This window comes from Urocitellus parryii, chromosome 4 (genome assembly GCF_045843805.1).
Source record: "Urocitellus parryii isolate mUroPar1 chromosome 4, mUroPar1.hap1, whole genome shotgun sequence".
NCBI classification, from domain to species: Eukaryota; Metazoa; Chordata; class Mammalia; order Rodentia; family Sciuridae; genus Urocitellus; species Urocitellus parryii.
In genome coordinates, this window is record NC_135534.1 from 151,516,390 (window position 1) to 151,537,928 (window position 21,539).

At 36.0% G+C, this 21,539-nt stretch overlaps 1 protein-coding gene across 1 annotated transcript in view; it reads right to left on the bottom strand.

Moving 5' to 3' along the window:
- The window catches only part of Ptprd (protein tyrosine phosphatase receptor type D), a 378,303-nt gene that overhangs the window by 125,901 nt on the left and 230,863 nt on the right, over positions 1–21,539 (bottom strand). The window contains exons 17-21 of the mRNA XM_077797854.1: positions 20,009–20,596; positions 19,473–19,573; positions 18,329–18,588; positions 6,262–6,352; positions 788–997 (exon numbers count right to left, since the gene is read on the bottom strand). Of these exons, the coding sequence (XP_077653980.1) occupies positions 788–997; positions 6,262–6,352; positions 18,329–18,588; positions 19,473–19,573; positions 20,009–20,596 (1,250 nt within the window). The remainder of the gene's footprint in view (positions 1–787; positions 998–6,261; positions 6,353–18,328; positions 18,589–19,472; positions 19,574–20,008; positions 20,597–21,539) is intronic.

Here is a 21,539-nt window from a genome sequence, read left to right on the forward strand (position 1 = left end):
CCACCCCCCTTCCCATCTACAGTTTCTCTCCATTTTTTTTTTTAATGTTCAAAGCAACTGAAGCATAAAACGACATAAGAGCAAGATGAATTACATAAAAGAAGACAACTCATTATTTAGAGTACCTTAGGAATTCTCCCTTTTATTGAATTATTTTCAAACTTTCTTGGCTTTTCACTGACAAAGCCACTTGTAAAGTGCTATAATTAAAGAAACTGGTTGTGCTTGCCTCTTCCTAGACAGATCTTCCGGGGAAGCTAGCCAGAGGAACCGTGGCCTCACTGGCAGTTTTATAGGAGAATAAATGCAACCATTTCCAAAGTCAATGTTTTCAAATATTTGGAAATATATTATGTGGACTTAGAATTTATTAGTTCTTACTGAAATCACAGAGGCTAATATCTGACAGGTATTATGTCAGATGAGAAGAGTAATTTTTATTTTTTTTTAAATACCACTTGAGGGAGGAAGATTGTAAGCGATGCACGTAACACTGGGACACATGTGTTACGTTGACAGGTCTGGAAATCCATGTCCTGACATTCTCGTACTTCACATAAATGAAGCTCACCTAAACTCCCTGTCATCAGAGACAACTTATTTGCACTGCAATCCCATGCAGTGTACTAGAAGGGCAGGCAGGCTGTTCTTACACTTCAGTTAATGACAGCTCAAGAGAAATAATTAGGATGGATGTCCCTACATGGCCCCAAACAACCACCTAGTATATACTGGCCCAACTGTGTAAAAGTACCCCAGCAAATAGATGTCATGATAATGAACTTACAGACTCTGCATGCTCCATCACTGCTAACACGAAGAAGACATATTCTTGACCACTTTGGAGCTGCTTGTTTGTAAATCCGCCATAATGTTTGTCATCCCCCAGGGTGAACTCAGTGGGAAGGACATCAAAGTGAGCGGCAATATATGGCTTTAATTCAACTTCTCTCCCGTAGCGGATGCTTCTGCGTTTCCTAGATATCTCCTTAAGCAGCTTAAAGAAGAAATGAGAAACAGAAAAAGAACTGTAAACAACAATACCCCACATACTGATAGTTAAATGGGAGAAATTAATTCAGTACTGGGAACAACCCAAATTCAATTTGTCCACATTTCATGTAGCAATGCCAGCATCACTAAATCTTAGTTCTTTCCATACTTCAAATGCTTGTCTTCCTGTTAAATAAGATATTGGACTCCTCTTGCAAGGGCCAGGCTATAAACACAGGGCAATTAGATCTTTACTGGTAGCTCATATCATTTCCTACACTAATGAAATTCTCTCAAAGGGCAATACTGCATCATAACTTGTCTAAGGAGAAATGGCAGCTTGATTCATAAAAGCCTTGTTTTGTAGGAGATTTATTAAACAAGGAGTAACCTCAGATAAAGTCATCTAAAAGTCTAACTATTACCACATTTTTGGAGAGTTTAATTTTCAATTATGAGATCATTTATATGATGTAAATTCCCTCAAAGCAACAGAAGCAATATTTATTAACTTTTAAATTTATAATATGTATGTTTGTAATATAAATAAATTCTGAATTTATGTATATTAAAAGGGACATTGTTATTCACTTAACTATTCGTGACTTAATTTGCCTCCTTGATTAATTTGGGTGCAATTCATCACATTTTGTCATGGAACTCATTTTTTATAGGATGCATTCCTCTGGGGAGTTTGTTGGGTAACATAGACAGGGTGAATAGAAATCAATTTCAATATTATGTTGAAGAAAGCAAACACATATATATACATTAAGATCCCTCATGAGTTCCTAAAAGAAAGAATTTATTTTTAGATAACATGTTGTTTCACATTGCCCCCTTTATTAGGAGAAAAATCACATTAATGATATGACAACTGATTTCAAAATGATATCAAAGCTATCATTAGCTTCTTCCACTACCTCGTATTTCACCAGGTTTAACAGGGAATAGGTCTGTTTCAGTCTGGAATGCTTTTTGAGACAAGCAAAAATTTTTTAAAGGTTTATTGGAGAGAATTTTTGTTTTGTTTTTTTCATTATCTGTGCAGAAAACACAATATATCTGAGGACAAACTGGAAAAAGATCATGCACCTGAGGATAAACCCTGTCCTTATCTTGATAGACAAAATTAAAGTATTTATGAAAAATTTGCAAGAAAAGTATTTATATCTCTTCATTTTATAAATGAACAGAATATGGTTAAAAACCAAAATAGTGACAACTACTTAGTATAAAGAGATGTTGCCATAATCGAGGTCAGGATTTGGTGCTGATAAAGCCCTCAGGCTTTATCTATGAAAAACACTGAATCTATCCAGTAGGAATCTGATGTTCTATAGTTTCTTCTACACTCAGACTTGCAAATGGGCTCAGCTAATTCAAAATTATACCCTCAAAATGGAGAAAACAGTCTTTTCATTATATAGATAATTTGTGCCCATGTTATTTGTCAATAGTATCTAATTTATAATGTTCTAAAATTTTCTGTTAAATTTGAATTTATTGATGCAATTAAGATTATGTGAAATGTGAGCTGTATGAAAAGCATAGTAAACTAGACAATATCTGTTTAGCAAATGTGAACCATCTGATGATAAATTCAGAGAAATTGATCAATTATGCACCAATTGGTTAGTAAAAAAAGCAATGGCAAAAATTTAATACTATCTTTAAGCTCTGTTGTGAAATTTAGGTTTGTTTTTAATCATAACAATAGCTATCACTAAGAATTTTCTGGACACCAGGCACTGTTTTATAAGCCCAAAGATGCATTAAGTTCATTTACTCTGTATAATAACCCTATGAGGTAGGTTACAATCATCCCCACCTATAGATGAGGAAACTGGGACATAATAAAAAAATTGCAATGAATGAAATAAAATTACTCCCAAGAGATTTTTTCCAACCTTATTTTTACTTGTGGTTTTCCCAAATCAAGAAATCAAATGCTATGTTTAAGCTCTGATCACCTATTTGTTTTCACTTGGTCTGTACTTAGACACATCGTTTTTGTGCACTTGCTTTCATTAACACAGATGGACGTGTTATTTCCTTTCTCTGGATTCTTTTAACATGCTAATTTAAAAAAATCTGTTGTCAAATATTCAACATAACATTATACTTGAAAAGTCATTAGAAAGGTTATTGTCGCTGTGCAGCAAACAATGACAGCCATTGCTTTGAGGACAAATGCACTGCAGATGAGCTGAACAGCATCTTCAAGTTGGTAAATCAAAAACATTTACCATCAGTTGTTTATGTGACTGCGTCCTTTCTTCTACTTCACTGATCAAACCCTACCTTGATTTTATTCATATTTCAGATGAAGGCAGCTGTCATAATTCATCCATATCATTGTCATTCCCATAAGAACCTTTTGCTAGGGTTTATTTAGAAGATGTAGAGAAAGTGCCTCAGAATAAAATTTTTGAGTATTTTGGTGTTCCTTAGGTCCAATGCAGTCATTCATTAATACATTGGACCTAATAGAACATCACCCTGGCCCTGTAGGTTGCTCTAAGCTCTGTAGAAAGCTTCCTGTGTTATACTCTAAATGGCTCAAGTGAGCTCAGATGACACCAAAGTTAGACAGTATGCTGGTTACAATCACAAAAGTCCGTGATATTTTACGACAAGCCTTTGAAGTACAGTGCAACGAAAAGCTTATGATATATTAGGTGACCTGCTCTGAATTAAATATAACTAACATTTTGGGAGTCATTCTGCCCAAAATTCATTTCAACTATCAATGTCTGCTCTGCCCAGTATGACCTTGAGAACAGGAGTTCCAGTCTATGAATTTATCATGTGAAGAGCATCTTCAGACAAAGAATAAAAAGAGCTCAGAAGATAATTTTTAGAGTAACTCTGTTTAGAAAGCCTCTTTCAATTTTTTATGGGCCTCAATGTGAGGCATAAATGTGGAAATCCCCTTAGGCCACCATTCTATTCGATGATATGGTTCCAACAATTTGAATTATAGGCCTTTCTGAAAAATTACTTGGTCAAATACATTTAAGAGAGGAATACCACTTTGTCAAACTTGGCAGTACCAAGCTATAGATAAAATTACTACAATGCTTTTATTATCCATGATAGGGTGGGAAAATCCTGTCTGCAGGGATCAGAAACTGGATGAGTAAGCAGAAAGTGAGGCCATAGCCTACTTTCATTTGTTCCCCTCCACAATAGTTACAAGATGTATTGGAGGTAATTCCAGAGATATATCAAGGGCTTTAGTTCTTTTATCAGAAATAATTTTCATTTTCCAGTCAATGCATATCTTATTTCTTCCACCATTAATTCTACAATGTGATCTCAATTATATCAGTAAGAAAAGTGGGAAACAACCCATCCTGACCCAAAAATTTTGAATTAATAAAATGTTCTCTATCAAGCTATTATACAGATTAATGCACCACAACCTACAGGATGATTAAAATGACCCTTTGTTAAGGGAACCAGCAGCGCAGACCTGTAGAATTTAATTGCAAGAAAGTTCAATGTCACATAGCTCTATACTTTAATCCATTAATGTTGCTGTGCATTTTAGAGGTTAAAAATTGGCTGTAAAAGAGACTCACTTTCTATTACTTATTATCAAATGGCTTCACTTCTAAGGCAAGCTTATTATTTAAAAGTATTTGATATCATTTGCCTTGGATCTCAATACCTTAAAAACTTAAAAAAATATGTATATATGTATGTATGTATAGAGATTCACAGGATCTACAAGTTGCCTTTGCAATTACAACTAAAATGTGATGGTGACAATCCTGGAATTCAGAAAAAACCCTAATAAGATCATAAATTATTTCCCAGGATTATCTTATTAGTCATTTGCAAGTAATATCCTGTCTGGCTTTGGAATCCTTACAAAAAGCTAACTGATCATTTTGCATCTTCAGATGTAGGATTACTCTTCCTCCACTATCATACGATAATAATTTTATTTCTTTAGCATTAATAGAAAAAATTAACTTGATAATTTATCTAAATTACTTCATAGTATTATTGAAATGATGCCTTGTTTTATACCCCCATGACATCTAATCACTACATGACACAAAAGCATCAGCCTAACCTTGAACTAATCTCACCTTCTGAACTTGATCAAATTTAACTCAAAGTGGATGTTGATGAGTCCCCACTTCTAGAGGTGACACACATCTGCCAGAGAATGCTAACAGTCCCTTTTTGTCAAATCAAAGTCTCCTTTCTGTAGACATGTTTGAAATAAAAATCACCTTCCAGTAATACAGGTAAGGAATTTAATATTTTCCTTGCTGCATTTGTACTAATTTGACATAGAGAGAATACCTAGAAATAACAGGCTGTGCTCTAAGATGTGGCCTATGTTGTAAATAAACCCAATAAATTAAAATCTTCTATTTCCCAAAAGGGCATCTGGGTATTTGCCTTATGAACTTATTCAAAACAGCATTTCATTAAAATAACAAAGTCTCTCCTATATTTCAAATATGAATCCTAGTCATTAACTTTCAGTGGCCCTCTGGGGATGTGGCCCAATACCCAGGTTTGTAGTTTTCTCATGCAAATAAAATATGTCATAAGTAACTCTTCTATTTCACATTATGTATTAACTTTTTTAATGCTCTTTTTAAAAAAGAATTTTCAATTAAAATGCACTTATTTTTAGATTTTAGAAATTAAAGTCATATTACTTAATTATTGCCATATTTTGTTTTACATTTCCTTCTTTGCTCAAAATTTTGTGATTTTTTTCATTTTCCTCTGCAGTTACATGTACTTTTGATTCTGAAAAACCTATAGAATACAGAATAAGGCAAACATTAACTAATCAATAGAATTCTGTAAGAAACTGGTCAAGACCGCATATTAGGTGAAATGAACTCTGCTGCTAAAGTACAATTTAGCATTTGTAAGGGTCTTAGCAACTGTCAAACGAATGATGGCCCTTGAAATTCATATCAATGGTCATTAAGTCTTTGCTGACAATTTATTTCACCTTCCCCACTTCTACATTATGTTTTACAAGGGGCAAAATATTAAGGCCAACAATGATTAGACAGGTTGTAAGCTTTATTGCAGTTTCATGTCTTTTAATTAAAGCCCAAGGATCTTTGTTGGGATCCCTAGAGTATAATATGATCAGAGCATTGAGCCACCCGACCAGCCAGATGTGCAGAAGCCAGCACCTTCATTAGATGCTGAAAGCCTCCATAGGGAAGAGAGGATATTTAAATAAGTAATGAAAAACACAGCCAACAAAGATATAGTTACCTCATCTAATTCCATTTCATCTGGACTCTCCCATGGCTTGATAAATTTCCCACGAGATTTCTTCAAAGGCACAATTATTATGTAGTAACCTCTGCAAAGAAATGGACGGGCAAAAATAAGATTAGTTCAGAGGGAAGAGAAAATAAATGTGCCCTTCAATCTTCCACAGACCAGTGATTGAGAATGAAGGCAAATTATGGATATGGAGTGACTTGTCCATTTCTTACATCAATGACAAATAACCACCTGTTGTTCAATTTTAAAAACAACATGGATAGACATTTATGTGTGACTTCAATGATCTTGTATGGCAATATCACCATGGCTGACTACTCTTTATTAGGTATCATAAACAGAACAGGCACTTGTTGTTAGGACCCTGGTGCTGGACACATACAAGGATAGTATATTGAAATCTACCACCACAAGCTGCTAAACAAATATTTTTTATGACATCAACTTGCAACAGGATATTTTTTAAAGGGGGTGGTATATAAAGAAAATTACTCTTGGTTTCCACAGATATCTATTATTTTGTTTATACAAACCAAAAATACTTTTTGTTTGGATACAAAAATTAAAAATAAAACTTACTCATCTGAAAAGTAAAATGCAAAACCTCTTATCTTGCCTATCAAACTATAAAACTAAATACTGCAGAATTTCTAAGATTTCTATGTAAAGGGCTTCAAATTAGGTCTCAACATAATGATATCTATAAGAAAAGACAAATGTAACTGAGACCTCACACTGAAAATGGTCAACTAAAATTTAAGTGTTGTCTAAAGCCACCTGTTAAAAAACAGATATAGGTCACTAGTCAAGTTACTAGAGAATATATCCTTCCCTTGCATTCATGTTTAGGGACTTGCATAACTACATATGGATTTGGAACATAGTAGATAATACCTACTAACACATTGATCACTTCCTACTTTTCAGGTATTATATTAAATGCATACACTTGTTTTACCTTCCTGTAGCACAGTCCCTTAAGTGCAGTCTAGACATAAACTCTAAGGCTGTAAGAGCAGGTCACAAACAAAAAGATCCAGAAAAAGAGATAGTAAGGGGATTTAAACTTTTTCAATGATCTCTTTTTTACACTCACTCCATGCATCATAACACATTTCTGAAGAACTCCACAAAGTTGATGTAGATTTATTGGGAAAGTGAAAACACACACATACAACAGAAGACAGTCATATACCTTTGAGAAGAGAAGGTTGTCACAGGGGACAAAGCAAAGAGGGAAAGGGCACTATCAACCCTGAGCTGCATGGAATTGAAGAGAACAGTAGCAGCCACAGGAAAGCCTCTTTTAACTCATCCCAAATTCTCAACAAACTCAGCAAAACTTCAGCACTATTGAGCTGTTCCCATGAATACTGTCTAGAGCTAAGCTGACCAGTATAGTAATCTCAGGCCCCTGTGGCCACCAAGCTATTCAAATGTGGCTCCCCAGAACTGAGATGCACCCTAGTTATAAAAGACACACTGGATTTTGAAGTGTTAGTAAGAAAAAAAGAGAATGTAAAATATCATTGACAGGGGCAGGGGTCGTGGCTCAGTGGTAGAGCACTTGCCTGGCATGTTTGAGGCACTGGATTTGATTCTCACCACCACATATAAATAAATAAAATACAGGTACATTGACAACTACAAAATACTTTTTAAAAAATATCGGTGACATTTTTATAATGGCGATCAGAGGTTGAAACAGTAATAATACTCTGTATTGGGGTTACATAAAACGTTATTAAAATTAATTTTACCAACTTCTTTTTGCTTACTCTCTTTGCAACTATTAGAAAATTTAAAATTTCACAGGGATCTCACACAATGCTTGCTGATAAGTGCTACTCTAGAGTGTTCTTGTGAAGAATATGGCACTTGGAGATACAGTTGGCCCAGAATTTAGGCTCCACTACTGATATGCTGGATAGTCTTAGGTTGTTTGTTTAACATCCCTGAATCTCAACTGTATATTCTGAAAAATGGAAGTATACCATACTAGGCTGTTGAGTGCAGGGAAACAAAATAAACAAATCTGAAGCATTGAGCACAGTGTGGGTAGCCAACAGCACCAAACAGACGCCAGCTGTTATGGGCGAGGCTGACATCACAGTGGAAGAGACACATCTGAGCTATCTCATTCACTAGGACGGATGAAATTCCATGAGATGGAGGTAAAACAACTTGTTTAACTTTTTCCTCCTAATCAAGAATTCAAGTCAAACCAGTCAATTATACCAGAAATCTTTCTCCATGGTGCTGTGAGCAACTCATGAACAGATGCACACAAGTACATCACCTAGCCGTTCATTTTCTTTACTACAAATAATCATGATGATCAAGGAGGGTGAGGAGGAAGAAGAGTTGGAGAGTATGAGAGAGGCCAATATCTTTTATTTTATGATCCAGATCAAGCCTCCTCTTCATCCTGTCCTCCCACTACCTGAAGGATTTGCCAAACAAGTCCATCATGTTAAATGAGCATGGAGAAGAATGACAGAGGCTGCAACTGAGCGTACAAAATAACACTGCAGATGTACTTGATAAACACACTTGTCAAGGAACCTCTTGCTTTTTCTACCAACTGCACAAAGTCAGGAGAGCTTCTCTTCTCCTAAAGTAATGATGCTGCACATTATCAGAGAGCGCCCACTGTCTGCTTTCAGAATCGTATAAATCAAAGTTAAGCTGATGAATTCTATTAATTTTTCTTCTGCTTTCATACACTGAGTTGTCATTCTTGTTCATGGGGAAAAAAAAGGATGCATTCTTTCTTCAGCAACACTCCCCAACTATTCATTTCACTCGTGGCTGAGATAAGAATTGAACAGCCTCTCCCATAGCAATTAATTATCAGTGTGGTCAGATATCCATAACCTCCTCTATCTCTACTGCTCTCTAAACCATGCGTCCAGGTCTAGGGCAGTCAAAATAGAGCTTGCTTCCAAGCCACTCTTGCACACTGAGAAAAATGGGGTGTTGGCAATTGGAATTTCAGATTATAGAAAGTATCACCTCAGTCTAAATACACAATCTGAATCTCTGCAACTCAGACTTTGCAAACATCCATGTCTTTGCCTAACCTGCACCCTAGCTTTCCCCGAAGGGTGCTGCTTCTCTTGAAGCCTTCTCCTATGGTAGCTGTTAATTTATCCCTCTTCCCTCTCCAGGAATCTAAGAATCAAGATTTGGGGTTTGTTTGTTTTCTTAGCTCCTTGTAGCTTCTTAAGGTATTTTTCCTCTACCCTCTTGCTAAGAAATTAAACAGCCAGCTTCTGTTTTGAAGTTCATGCAATTCATCTATATGACTCTCTTCTCAGGCTGATTTTTGCCATATATCAACTTCTCTAGCATCTCTTTTCACAGAAGTTTTTTTGTTTGTTTGTTTGTTTAGGTGAGGTTCAAAGTCTACCTTCCTCCAAAATTCTGCCATTGTCCTGGGTGATTTCAATCTTCATAGGGTTGGCTCACATACCACCCTACCTCTTACATCTTTCAATTCTTACTTTCCAAAGTGTACCTCTCCCATGCAATTTATGGTAGACTCTCGACTCTCTGTGCTTGAGCTTAGGGAGCTGAATACAGCTAGAGAAACAGGGCACAGGGCAGGATAAAGCCACAAATCCATGATCAGCAAATCCCAACAGGCCCCCAACAATGCCTGGCAAATACACAAAGTCAGCTTCTCCCTTTACCAAGTCCTTCCATTCTCCACAATGACTTTTTCAAGTGCTCTCCACTACTCAAACTTGGATGTTCATATCTCCCCACAAAATGATGTTCTTGGCTTTTACTTAAGAAAATATAAATAGTCTGACAATAATTCTCTCATCAGTCTATCAAACTACAAGCCTAATTCTACTATAATCTTTCCTTTAGGTACAGTGTAAGGGTACAGTGTATTATAGCCAACAACTATTTAAATTGATTCCCATTCTCTGACTTTCTTAGACAGTTAACTAGGGCCCATACCACTTTCTCTGTCATCTGTCTCAACTTCCTCCCCACTGGACCCTAGCCATCAGACTTCAGCCATGCACAGATATCCGCCATTTAAAAAACAAACCAAATTACACCCTACTCTAGTCATCTACCTGTCCCTCCTAGTACTTACAGCCACAATTCTGCAAGTAGCTGCTTGTTCTCCAGGCTCTCCATTTCTTTCTCTTCCACTCACATCTTGGTGGACTTTGCTATCTTCCTGCCTTAGCACTGCCATCAACAGGGAACTCAAGGACCTCAATGTGTGACAAGGGAAGGAGAGTTTTGATCCTCTTCTTAAATCATCTCTTAGCAGAATCTTACCATTTTGGTAAGATCTTCCATGAAACATTCTCACCTCTTTCTTTGTTATGTAACTATTTTCTACATTATCTTTTCCTATATTAATTCTACTTCCTTAACAGAATCTATTATGTGCTATCCAGCAATTAAATGATGGAGTCCCTCCAGGCTCTGGCCAAAGACTTCTCTTCATGCTGTTTTTGTCCTAGGAGAACTCAATCCATTCATGGCATAGGTTATCAGCTATATGCAAATGTTTAACAGATTAATATCTTCAGCTCAGAGTTCTCCTGTGAATTCCAGAGATTTATCAAAATTCAAATTTATGTTTTCATTTCTATGTGCAAAGTACCTCAACTTCACTGCGATTAAAATGAAATGAACAATACACCTTTCAAAATAAATCCTTCTCTAATATTAAACCATATCTATTATAGCACACATGTCAATAACCTAGGTGTTTCCATTGAAAATATGCTTTTATTCTCTTCCTCTCGCATACCCAATCTATCATCAAGTACTCGTACTTCAAAACTCTAGAGCATTCACCTGTTTCCATGTCTACTGCTATCTTTTTTGTCTCATTCCATTTTCTCATGGCTATACAATAGTCTAACTGTCTCCATTCACTTTAGTTTTTCTAGTCTAGTCTCGAAATTTTCATTTCACAATACCATATTGATTGTGCCATTTCTACTTTTTGAGGCATTTCAATGGAGTCTCATTTCTCTAAGGATAAAGACCATAAGGAATTATAAGTCCCTGTAGGCTCTTACCTGAATGCATCTCTCCACACAGCTATATATTGATTGGCTTTCAGTATTTTGAATTGATCTTGGTCAATTCTGAAATCAAACCTCTCATCATTCTGTCCTATCAGCCTAGAACCTTCTTTCACTTCCACCAAGTTAACTCCCCTCTTCCTTTGAATATCAATTCACTTATAGTTTCCTAAGTGCAACCTTCCCTGACTCTGATAAAATCAATTACCCCATTATATTTCTATAATTTTCTTTTACTTTAAGATATGTTTACATACTTAGGAAAACATTACTAAAGCAGATACGCACATAATCTTTTCAAACTTTGTTTTATTACAATTTTACTCCTGAATTTTTTTTTTCCCACTGAAAAATGGAAGTGGATGGGGTGGGTTGATTCTCAGGGACCTCGGTCTCTCTTAAATCTAGTAGTTAAAATTGTGTGGGGGCCCTTCTTGTCCAACAGAATTTCCAACCCTCAATCTCATCTAGCTTTTTCTCTTTTCTCCAAGGCAGCAACAACATGCTCAGATATGGTTTATATAAACTATAACTCCATACCGCAAACATTTCTTTATTTAGCAGCCTGCTAGTGACATTTTTTTTTTCTAGCTTTACTAGACATTAAGGAAAATAAAGTGATTCAGATAGAGGAGAAATGAGGAGTTAAAATGCCCTACAGATTCATATCAACCTAATCACATGAGCTGAAAAAACTGGTTGGAAATACAATAAATAAGTAAGTAAGTAAGTAAGTAAGTAAGTAAGTAAGTAAATAAATAAATAAATAAATAGCTTTTGGAGCTAGATCAGCTTTACGTATGGGTAAAGTTAAACTCTACATTCTACTTTGTCTCTCTCAAGCCTGGAGTTTAGGCTCAAAATACCTTTTTAAACACAGACCTTAACTATTAAACTAACAGAAAAAAATAAATAACTCAAAATCAATATATCTGGAAAGCCCATGACTACTTACAAAGTAAGCTGTGTTTTCCCAGTATATTAGTTTTAATTAGATACGTTAAATCTAACCTTCAGAATTTTAATTATATTAAGTAAAGTTTTACTAATTTCATTTAATATGTTATCATCAAGGGGCCCAGCTCCATATAATTATATGAGAAGCAAGCTCTGGTCTTTGCAGAGTCCCACTTCAAATTCAGCCAGGCTTTTCATATTAGCAATCGGTCTTAGCATTCTCGAACTTGCTATTTAACTGGGAGGTCAAAATGTGTCTTAAGAGTTTAATGATAAATATCAATCCTTGCATAACTTTGATTTTTTAATTTTTGCTATGGTCATTTGGGTAATATATATTGTTTAAATCAAATTAATTTACAATAGAAAAACCACAGCTGGTTGAATGATCTCTCAGTTTCTATGTTTAAATTAAGGCTTTGAATCTTTTCCTTTGGGGGTTATTGGGCAAGTTACTTAATTGTCTGAAGCCTCATGTTCCTCATTTGTTCCTTTGACCAGGGGAAGCCTTCCTCTTCTCCTCTAACTTCTGCTGAATTACTGCTTCATAACTACTAACATATTCCTGTGATCTGTGCATACTTTTGGTTCTGAGGTTTACTGGGGAAGGCCTGTTTATGCCTACTACTTAGGAATTCTTTACCTTGTTAGCAAGTATTCTAGCAGAGAAATGTCTAGAAGAGAACCAACCAATAAATCTATGGTTCAGAATGTGAGCTCTAGAATGAGACTACCTGGATTCAAGTCTTTCCTCTTTGGCTCTGATATGTGGACTGAAGCAGATCAATCTATCTACCAACTTCCTCAGCTATAAAATGAGAAAACCTCTTCTTGAGACATTGTCATTTGTTAATGTAATGTCCTTCAAATAGCAGTTAGTAGACCTCTACCACCATTGGTATTAATCATTAAAATCAATTATATGACCTTGGCCGGGACACTTAGCATCACTCAGCCTCACTTTATTAACGTGTAAATGGAAAGTATACATACCTTATGGGGTTATCCTGAGGCTTAAATGAAGCCTTCTAATAATTCCAATCAACTGGAAAGTAATGTATAAACTTAAGACTTCACGACTTGGACAAATGTGATGAATTATTCCTCCTTAAATTGCTAACAGTGATACATAAATTTTAGAGAGTCACACTGCAAGCCATACTTCCATAAATACTTTTTAAAAATAAAAAAGTAGATAAAATGAAAGCAAAATTAGTAAAACCAAAGAAATTTAAAATGTCATAAGATATTCTTAAGTTTCATTTTCTATAAGCATAAAATGGTTGTAATGAAATTAATTTACATTGGGCAATTTCTGGTATAGCTTTTTCTCTTAGTACCATCAGTGTATGCATATATCTTGTGTAAACAAAATGTGTACACACTTTTTTTCCTGCTAACCACCCAGAAGAAAACTCTGCTCTATAAAATCACAGAGGATCCCTCTGTAATTAGCATTAACTTGTGAGGAGTGGTGTCATTGCTACAGTTTCTGATTGTCATTCTGTCCCTTAATCTATTAAAAGGAGTGGTGAACCTCAGAATCTTTGCTTTCAGAACCTGTAGCATGCTTCCGATTGTCTGAGAAGGACTTTAGCTTATTTCTGGAAGAGCCTTCCCCTGTTCCTTACTCCACACAAGCAAACAGAACCCCATGTGAAGGAACACAGAAGCAAGGAGCTATGTGTTCATTACATTTATAAGAAACCATTTGTTTTTAGGAGGTCAGGACATGGGGGCCAGGAATTAAGACCTAACAATTAACTTGGCTGGGAATGAGAAAAGCAGGGTGTCTGTTGGTAAACAGAATAGTCTTAAGTCACCAAAATTGCATATATATATTTTTTTTTTCTAGAAAACAAATAGGAAGTCTTTTCTCACCTAGCTTTAATGAAAATAAGTTAGCAATCTGCCCACAGTTCTGGAAATGAGATATGCTTCTTTCCCTCATTTCTCCCACAGAATACAGGACAAAAAGCTACAAATCTTTTCTAATTTCTAAACTTGCCAACTCCTGCAAATGGCACTTATGGCAGAGCTTCTTGTAATGTCTGACCATACCACATAAATCCACTAACGACACGCTGGGTGACTTTGTGCTATTTCCCCACTAAGAAACCCAACAAACAAATTATATACATTATCAACATAGATTTATATTATTAAAAATTTGTTTTAAATTCTCACTAACAGATCTGGCTTTGTTCTGATGCTTTTCCCCACTCAAGAACTTCCTTAGAGTGGACTTTTTTCCCCTTTGTTTTCCCAGGAGGCTAGAATATATTTCTGAGAATCTTTAATTCACTTCCTATATTTAATTATTTCCCATGGTAGTTGGCTTTCTTTTTTCAACTGCATACTAGTCTTTTCTCTTTGTTACCCAGATTTTATCCCTTTTCCCTGATTCCCATCTCAAATATAGGGGGAGAAAGTATATAAACAGAGATACTGAACAAGCTAAAGAAAAACACAACAGGATAGAAAACATTTTGCAATTTTCTCTACTCATTTAGAAACTGGAACATTAAACTAAAGTTTACCACCAGTGGACTGAAAATGCCATTTCCCAGTAAGGCTAACACACTTTACCAAGGAAATTTGGGTCATTAGTCTCTACAGGTGATTTTTTTTATATAAATAAAATTGTGGAAAGTAAATGAATAGTAATGTTGTTGAATACATTATACTATATTCGTCTTGCATCTGCTGTGTTCCTGAATAGACATGCCTTTTTTAATGGATTAAATTTACAGTCCATATCTTCTTTTAGTGTTTACAACTTTTCACCTTTCATCAATCTTTCTCATCCTTCAAGACTCAAGATTAGATAATAGCTCCTCCAGCATGCCTTCCCTGACACCCATGTTGTGCTAAAACTCAATATTATTTATGTTTCTATAGTACCTGGAAGTACCCACCACATTACAGCCACATTATCTGTTCTCTGAATCTGTTCTCCACGGTGAGTCAGGGCTTTATCTCACTTGACTTTCCATTCCCAGACATACTGCCGGAAACCATGTATACAGAACATGAGTTTGTTGGATGCTAGCAGCAAAGTCATAACAGACGGGCAAGATGTGTACAGAACAAGCAAGAGGCTCTCCTGGGCCTCCACTGTGTCCACTGTCTGAACAGTTGTGTCCCTACTCTCACTGTGATGGCCCAAATGACTTCTTGTCATTCTTTAAGCCTCAGCTTGGCAGTCACCTTATCTGAGACCCCATCCCCCACCCCCATGGCTTACTTTACCTATCTAATCTCTACCACAGGACTGCTTCAACTGACTCTTGTCCAAGTTCCCAAATTAACTCCATGGTATTAGAGCATGAGAAAAACGGCTTCCTCTCTACTGAGCACCTGACACAATGCCTGGTACTATAATAGATGATGAAAAATATTTCACTTATCTGTGGCCTTGATGATGTTTCAGAGGTGAATACTTACTACTAGCACTACTGAGACCTAAAGATGAATTATTCAACTTTTTATGTATCAATTATGCTTCAATAAAGTGGTTTTAAAAATACATAAATATCTCCCTCCTACTTGTCAATAGTAAGAAAATATTCTGCACAATACATAAACAAGTAAACAGATAAATGTAATCTCACACTCAAATTTTATTGGAATAAAAATTATAATGATATTCCACTTCTTGTTTCCAGTTTTCTGAATGACAGAGGACAGAAATGGAGACTAAATTTATCAACAAATATAGTAATAATTTTTTTCTGAAATTATTGCCTGGTTGAATCTACCAATTAATTTCATCAAATAAACATTAATTGAAAGCTTACCTAGGAAGGATGGATTTGGACTGAGTCTCAACTGGTCAAATTACTCATTCCTAAATTGCACTAGATTGAAACTTCTTGTTTATGACTATATTTTTCAGGATTTGATTTTCAGTCATATTCTTTAGGTTTTGATTTGGGAATCCTTGACTATACTTTCAAATTTTCTAGAAAATGCTGTTGCCATGCTGCCCTGGCTCAGTTCTCCTTTTAATTTTGAAAGAAGTCCTTCCCTCTGTCATTTACAGGCTTTCCTCTTACTGCTAATTGAGGCCTTTACTTTTAGTACATATTTCCTACATATTTTTTTGACATTGCCTCAGTGACTCTGTCTCCATGCATGAAACCCTTGTTTCTCTGTTTGCAATTCCCAGATTTATATTATTAGTCCTAGTTACCTTCTCTTAGCCCAAATTTCGAATAGATATTAACGGATACTCCATACAAAATACACACGTAATTAGCTTCCTCTTGCTTTTTCATCTTTTAGGATGAATGGCAGCATCATTCATTTATCCTCCAAGCTCCAACCTCAGGGCCATCTAGCACATTTTCTTCTACCTTGATCTCATAATTAAAGCCCCTGACAATTCTTGATGAACTTCTGTTCTGGTACATTTCACATCTGCCTCTGTAGCCTATGTGCACCATCATCTTATTATTTGTCAAGAATCCATTTAGCATGTGATGACTTCACAAGATTTTTCCTCTCCTACTATCTCTGGTGCTCCAAGCCATTGAAGCAGTCCAGGAACTACGTACAAATGCCTTTCTGTGCAACTTCAAACCTTTCATAGCAAATTCATTGCATGAGAAAAAGCTTATTTTTATGCCAACCGGTAACACAGTGTCGAACATGCAGTAGGATATTCAAAAGAGTATTTTCTAAAATGTAAAAAAAAAAACAAAACCATGGATATCATACAAATGTACCCTGCTATTTTCCTACATAAAGATCTTTAATGGATTTCCAGGGTCTACAGAATAGAGCTCCAACTTCTGGACATGAAATGACTCATGTTCTTCCTCTAATCTTGCCCAGGCATATTAGTCTCCAGCCTTCTAATATCACTTGCTGCCTTTAACTAATGGATCTTGGCATGCACTGTTCTCTTTGCTTATAACATTCTTTTCCTTACTTTTTTGCATTCCTATTTGTCCTTGAAGACTATTCTCAGAAATTTCTTTTATGCATCCCACTCTGAGTTAGCTGCTCTTAAGATAAAGCATAATTCTACTACTGACATTTCTTAGATTTGACTATTTATCTACATGACACATGACATGGTACATTTTTTGAAGACCAGAATCACATCTTCTTTATCTCCAGGGCTGATCACAGTAATTGTACTTAATGTAGTTCAGTGATGATACTATTTTCATCTATTGGTATATAGTCAACTAGGTCTATATTCTTAGAAAAACAACTTAATTGGTTGGATTTAATTTTCTACTTCAAGTACATTGGCTTTTACATTAAGTTCCATCCAAAGAAGATAACTTGCATTTTATATGTTTTTTTTCCAATGTCATTTTGAACTTCACTTTGAAATTCTTCCTACTTTTTTAGCACACAAAACAGTGTCAAATACTTTTTTTGGTTATCTAAGATCCCAAAGTTTCTTTCAATCTACAGTAATTTGTAAGATTTCCTCACAATTACATTACTTTGTCAAAAATTAGAGTTAGTCAACTCTTTGCCATATTGCATAAGACTATGACATAAACTACTTTATGGAAAGACTGTACTGTTTATCTTTACATCTCCTCTAAATGATGTTCCTGAAACATAGGAAAAACTCAGTATTACCAGGCATGGTGGCACACACCTGTAACCTCAGTGGCTCAGAAGGCTGAAGCAGGAGAATCCCCTGTTCGAAGCCATCCTCAGCAATTTAGCTAGACCCTAAGGAACTTGGTAAGCCCTGTCTCAAAATAATAAAAAAGGGCTGAGGATGTGGCTCATTGGTTAAGTGCCCCTAGGTTCAATCCCTGATGCCAAAACAAACACACAAACAAACAAACAACAACAACAAAAAAACAACTCTGTGTTAAATTAATGACATTCTTTGTTAAACACCAGATCACCATGTAGTAAGCTTGGAGACTGTGTATAGAAGAATCTTTTGCTCTACATTCCCCAATATATTCTTGCAATCGCCATGACACTGAGATCTCACTTTCTTATTGGCCTACAGCATTTCCTTCATCCTCATCCTTCCACCCACTTACTTTATATTTTCATTTGCAGGAACTTCAGGCAATTGCACCGTAATCATGCCGTCCAGGTTGGTCTTGCCGATGAATGCAGGCTTGGTGCGGAGCACATCTGGTGCAGTCTTCGCTGTTACCCTGTGCTGCAGCCCACCAGCACTGTTTCCACGATTCGTTAGCACGAAGGAGTATGACTTCTCAGGCTTCAGGTTGACAATTAACTTCTGTGTGGCTCGGCCATCCACTTCTTCTACCATTTTCCCATCGTCATAAAGAATCTAAAGAGACAACCAACCAAACAAGTTTTGCTATCAAGAGGCAAAGTGTATTTTCTAAACCAAAAATTCACTTGCTTCTGGAAAATGTGTGCCAGATCAATTCTAATTCTGGGCAATACCTAAGCCTATAAGTATTCATAATTCTAGAGACTGAATCAATGTTCCTGTCAGTTCTTGCTATCTAACGATATAATGTTTCTAAGTCTATCAAAAATATGCAAAGAAATGTGCAATAACTTCTCAATATTTGACCTGTCAGCTATATGTGATCGTAATGGAATGTGTGCTGAAATGCTCTAGGTTTTCCATGTATTATCCACATCATTTTTTTCCCTCATTGTTTCAATCCTCTTCTAAATATATTTTCACTTTCTCAAATGTTTGTCTACTTTTTATTTCACAAACAAGTACTTCTTTCTAACATCTCCAATAAACGTTAACAGAAAAGCAGAGTTTAAAAAAATGCCAGGAATTCAGACCAATAAACAAATTGAAAATCTCCCAGAATATTGCATTATACAATGTAGAGACCATGAACATTTTATTATTTTCTGGAAAAACAGAAGCAGTAGTTATATGCAAATAGTTCAAATTCAAATTATTAGGTATACTACAAGCAATGCTAACCTTTGGTTTGAGATCCTGTCTGCTCCTTAGTGCACAAAAGTTGAGATGCCAAAGCACCAAACTCAATCTCTTACATGAAAGTCAAAGTTGGAGAAGCTCAGTGGTAGACCACATGCCTAGCATGTACGTGTACTTAAATCACAGGGGACTGTATACTTTGCAGATTGCCCTATTGAAGTACCCTTTCAATAACAGCTTACAAATAATAAGACATAATATCTTACCTATAATATCTTGCAAATTAGAAAACAACTTACTTTGAAAGGCATGGCGGAATTATAATTCTCTGGAATCTCCCAAGACAGCAATACTGAAGTCTTCATTACTGCTTTGACATGAAAATTTTTTGCAAACACTGCTGGAAAAGGAAAAACAGTGTATTTAAACTATTCCTAAGGACATATGACCTGTCCTCTTTCCACCATGGATCATAGAGCTTACGCTAGATGCTGGCTACAATGCTTAGAGAGAGAAGTATGATTTGCCTACCTGGTTAGAGCATTCATTTTTAACCCATTCTCATAAAGATCTCTCCTTTCTCTCCAATTCAGTCAACTCTATTGTGTTTTTCTTACCTGAGGATATTGGGGTGCTGTCAGCCAGACTTTCTTGGCATTCTATAACTGAAATCTACGGCATCCAAAACGTATTAAGTTTTATATACTTTACCTTTTGGTTTTTGCTGAACCTACTAATATGAATGGGCCGATCAGTTATTTATAGCTTCAAAATACTGATTTCCAAAGACCGATATTCCTTTAAAGGAGGAAGGCCATAAGCAGACAAATCCTACCTTGATCCACAGGCAGTGTCCTGAACTGGACACTGGGACTATATGGCCCGGGCCCTTTGCTCGTGTGAGCACGTACTTTTACATCGTAAGTGGTATCTGGTTTTAAGCCAGTGAGTGTCATAGAGGTGTCAGCTGGAACAATGAGTTGCTCCATTGGAAGAAGGGGGATGTTGATATCCCTATAGAGAACGGTATACTTGGTGATAATGCCATTTCTCTCTGCCAAGACAGGTGGTTGCCAGGATAACTGGACGGAGGTTGAGGTGGTGCCTTCTGAGTGGAGGTTTTGAGGGAATCCAGTTGGTGCTTCTTCAGGAACAGAAATCTCTTTCACCATCTCCTCCCCAAAGCCCACTTTGTTTCTGGCGGACAGCCTGAAGATGTACGATGCTCCTTTGTGGATGTCTGTAGCTGTAAAATGATCTTCTTTTTCAGAGAACTCGAGAGTAGTGAGAGGCTCCATATCCTTGCGGCCAAATTTTAGACGGTAGCCCTGAAGAGGTCCAAATGTGTCCACAGGGGGGTGCCACTGAATGAGCGCTGTGTTCATCTGTGTGTGGTTGATCACAAGTCGGGGTTTCCCTGGAACTGGAGCACACAGGACAAGTGGTGAAACCCACTGGTGTGGATGTCCACATTTCAATTATTGCCAAATGGGAGTGTACCACTCTAGTGGCAGTCCCATTTCATTATTTATAAAACAAAGGAAAACCACATTTGACCTACATACCTATGTGAAACTATATTCCTTCTCTACTTTAATAAGATAGTTGGCACTACTAGAATTTGATAAAAAACACAAAATAGGAGTTATCATTAAAACAACAATTTAAGGGATTATTTCTAAACCTTTGCACATACAAGTTCATGTCTGCCATAGAAAAATGAATCCAAGTAAAGATTAGCCAATTACATATAGTTAATAATGATTATTTATTATGTGCAATGTTTCACAAACTGTAAGAGCGTTGAGCATATTATCTTATTTGATTTATACTCCTTACTTCTCGCTATATATTTTCATTAGTTATTATATATCCAATTTCTATAATAAGAAAATAAGAACAGAGAGGTAGAAAACTAAGGTCAGGTACATAAGAAGAAAACTGTAAGATAGATCCAGCTCTGCTTAAATCCCACTTAATATGCTGTTATATTGCTTAAAAGCTAAAAATGCTTAGTTTCTATGGGTCTAATTAGCACATTCTGACTTTCTTATCCATACACAAACTGTTATGAAGTTTTTCAGCTGTACAATAGGCACATCATTAAGACTTACCTCATATTGGTGCTATGTCTTATTAAATGAAGATCTATATGCAAAAGTCTTAGCATACGGGTTTATACTCTAATAATATTAATCTTAATTATTAGTAGTCAGAAGAATATTAACCTTTTTTTGCTCAGGAGTCAGTTTCCCAGAAGTTCAGAATTTATTTTCTTTTTAAGACCGATATGTCTTAAAGACTGATTTATTTATTCAATGCCCATTACAGCTATAATTTTTGTTTCAAGGAAAGCAATTATTCCT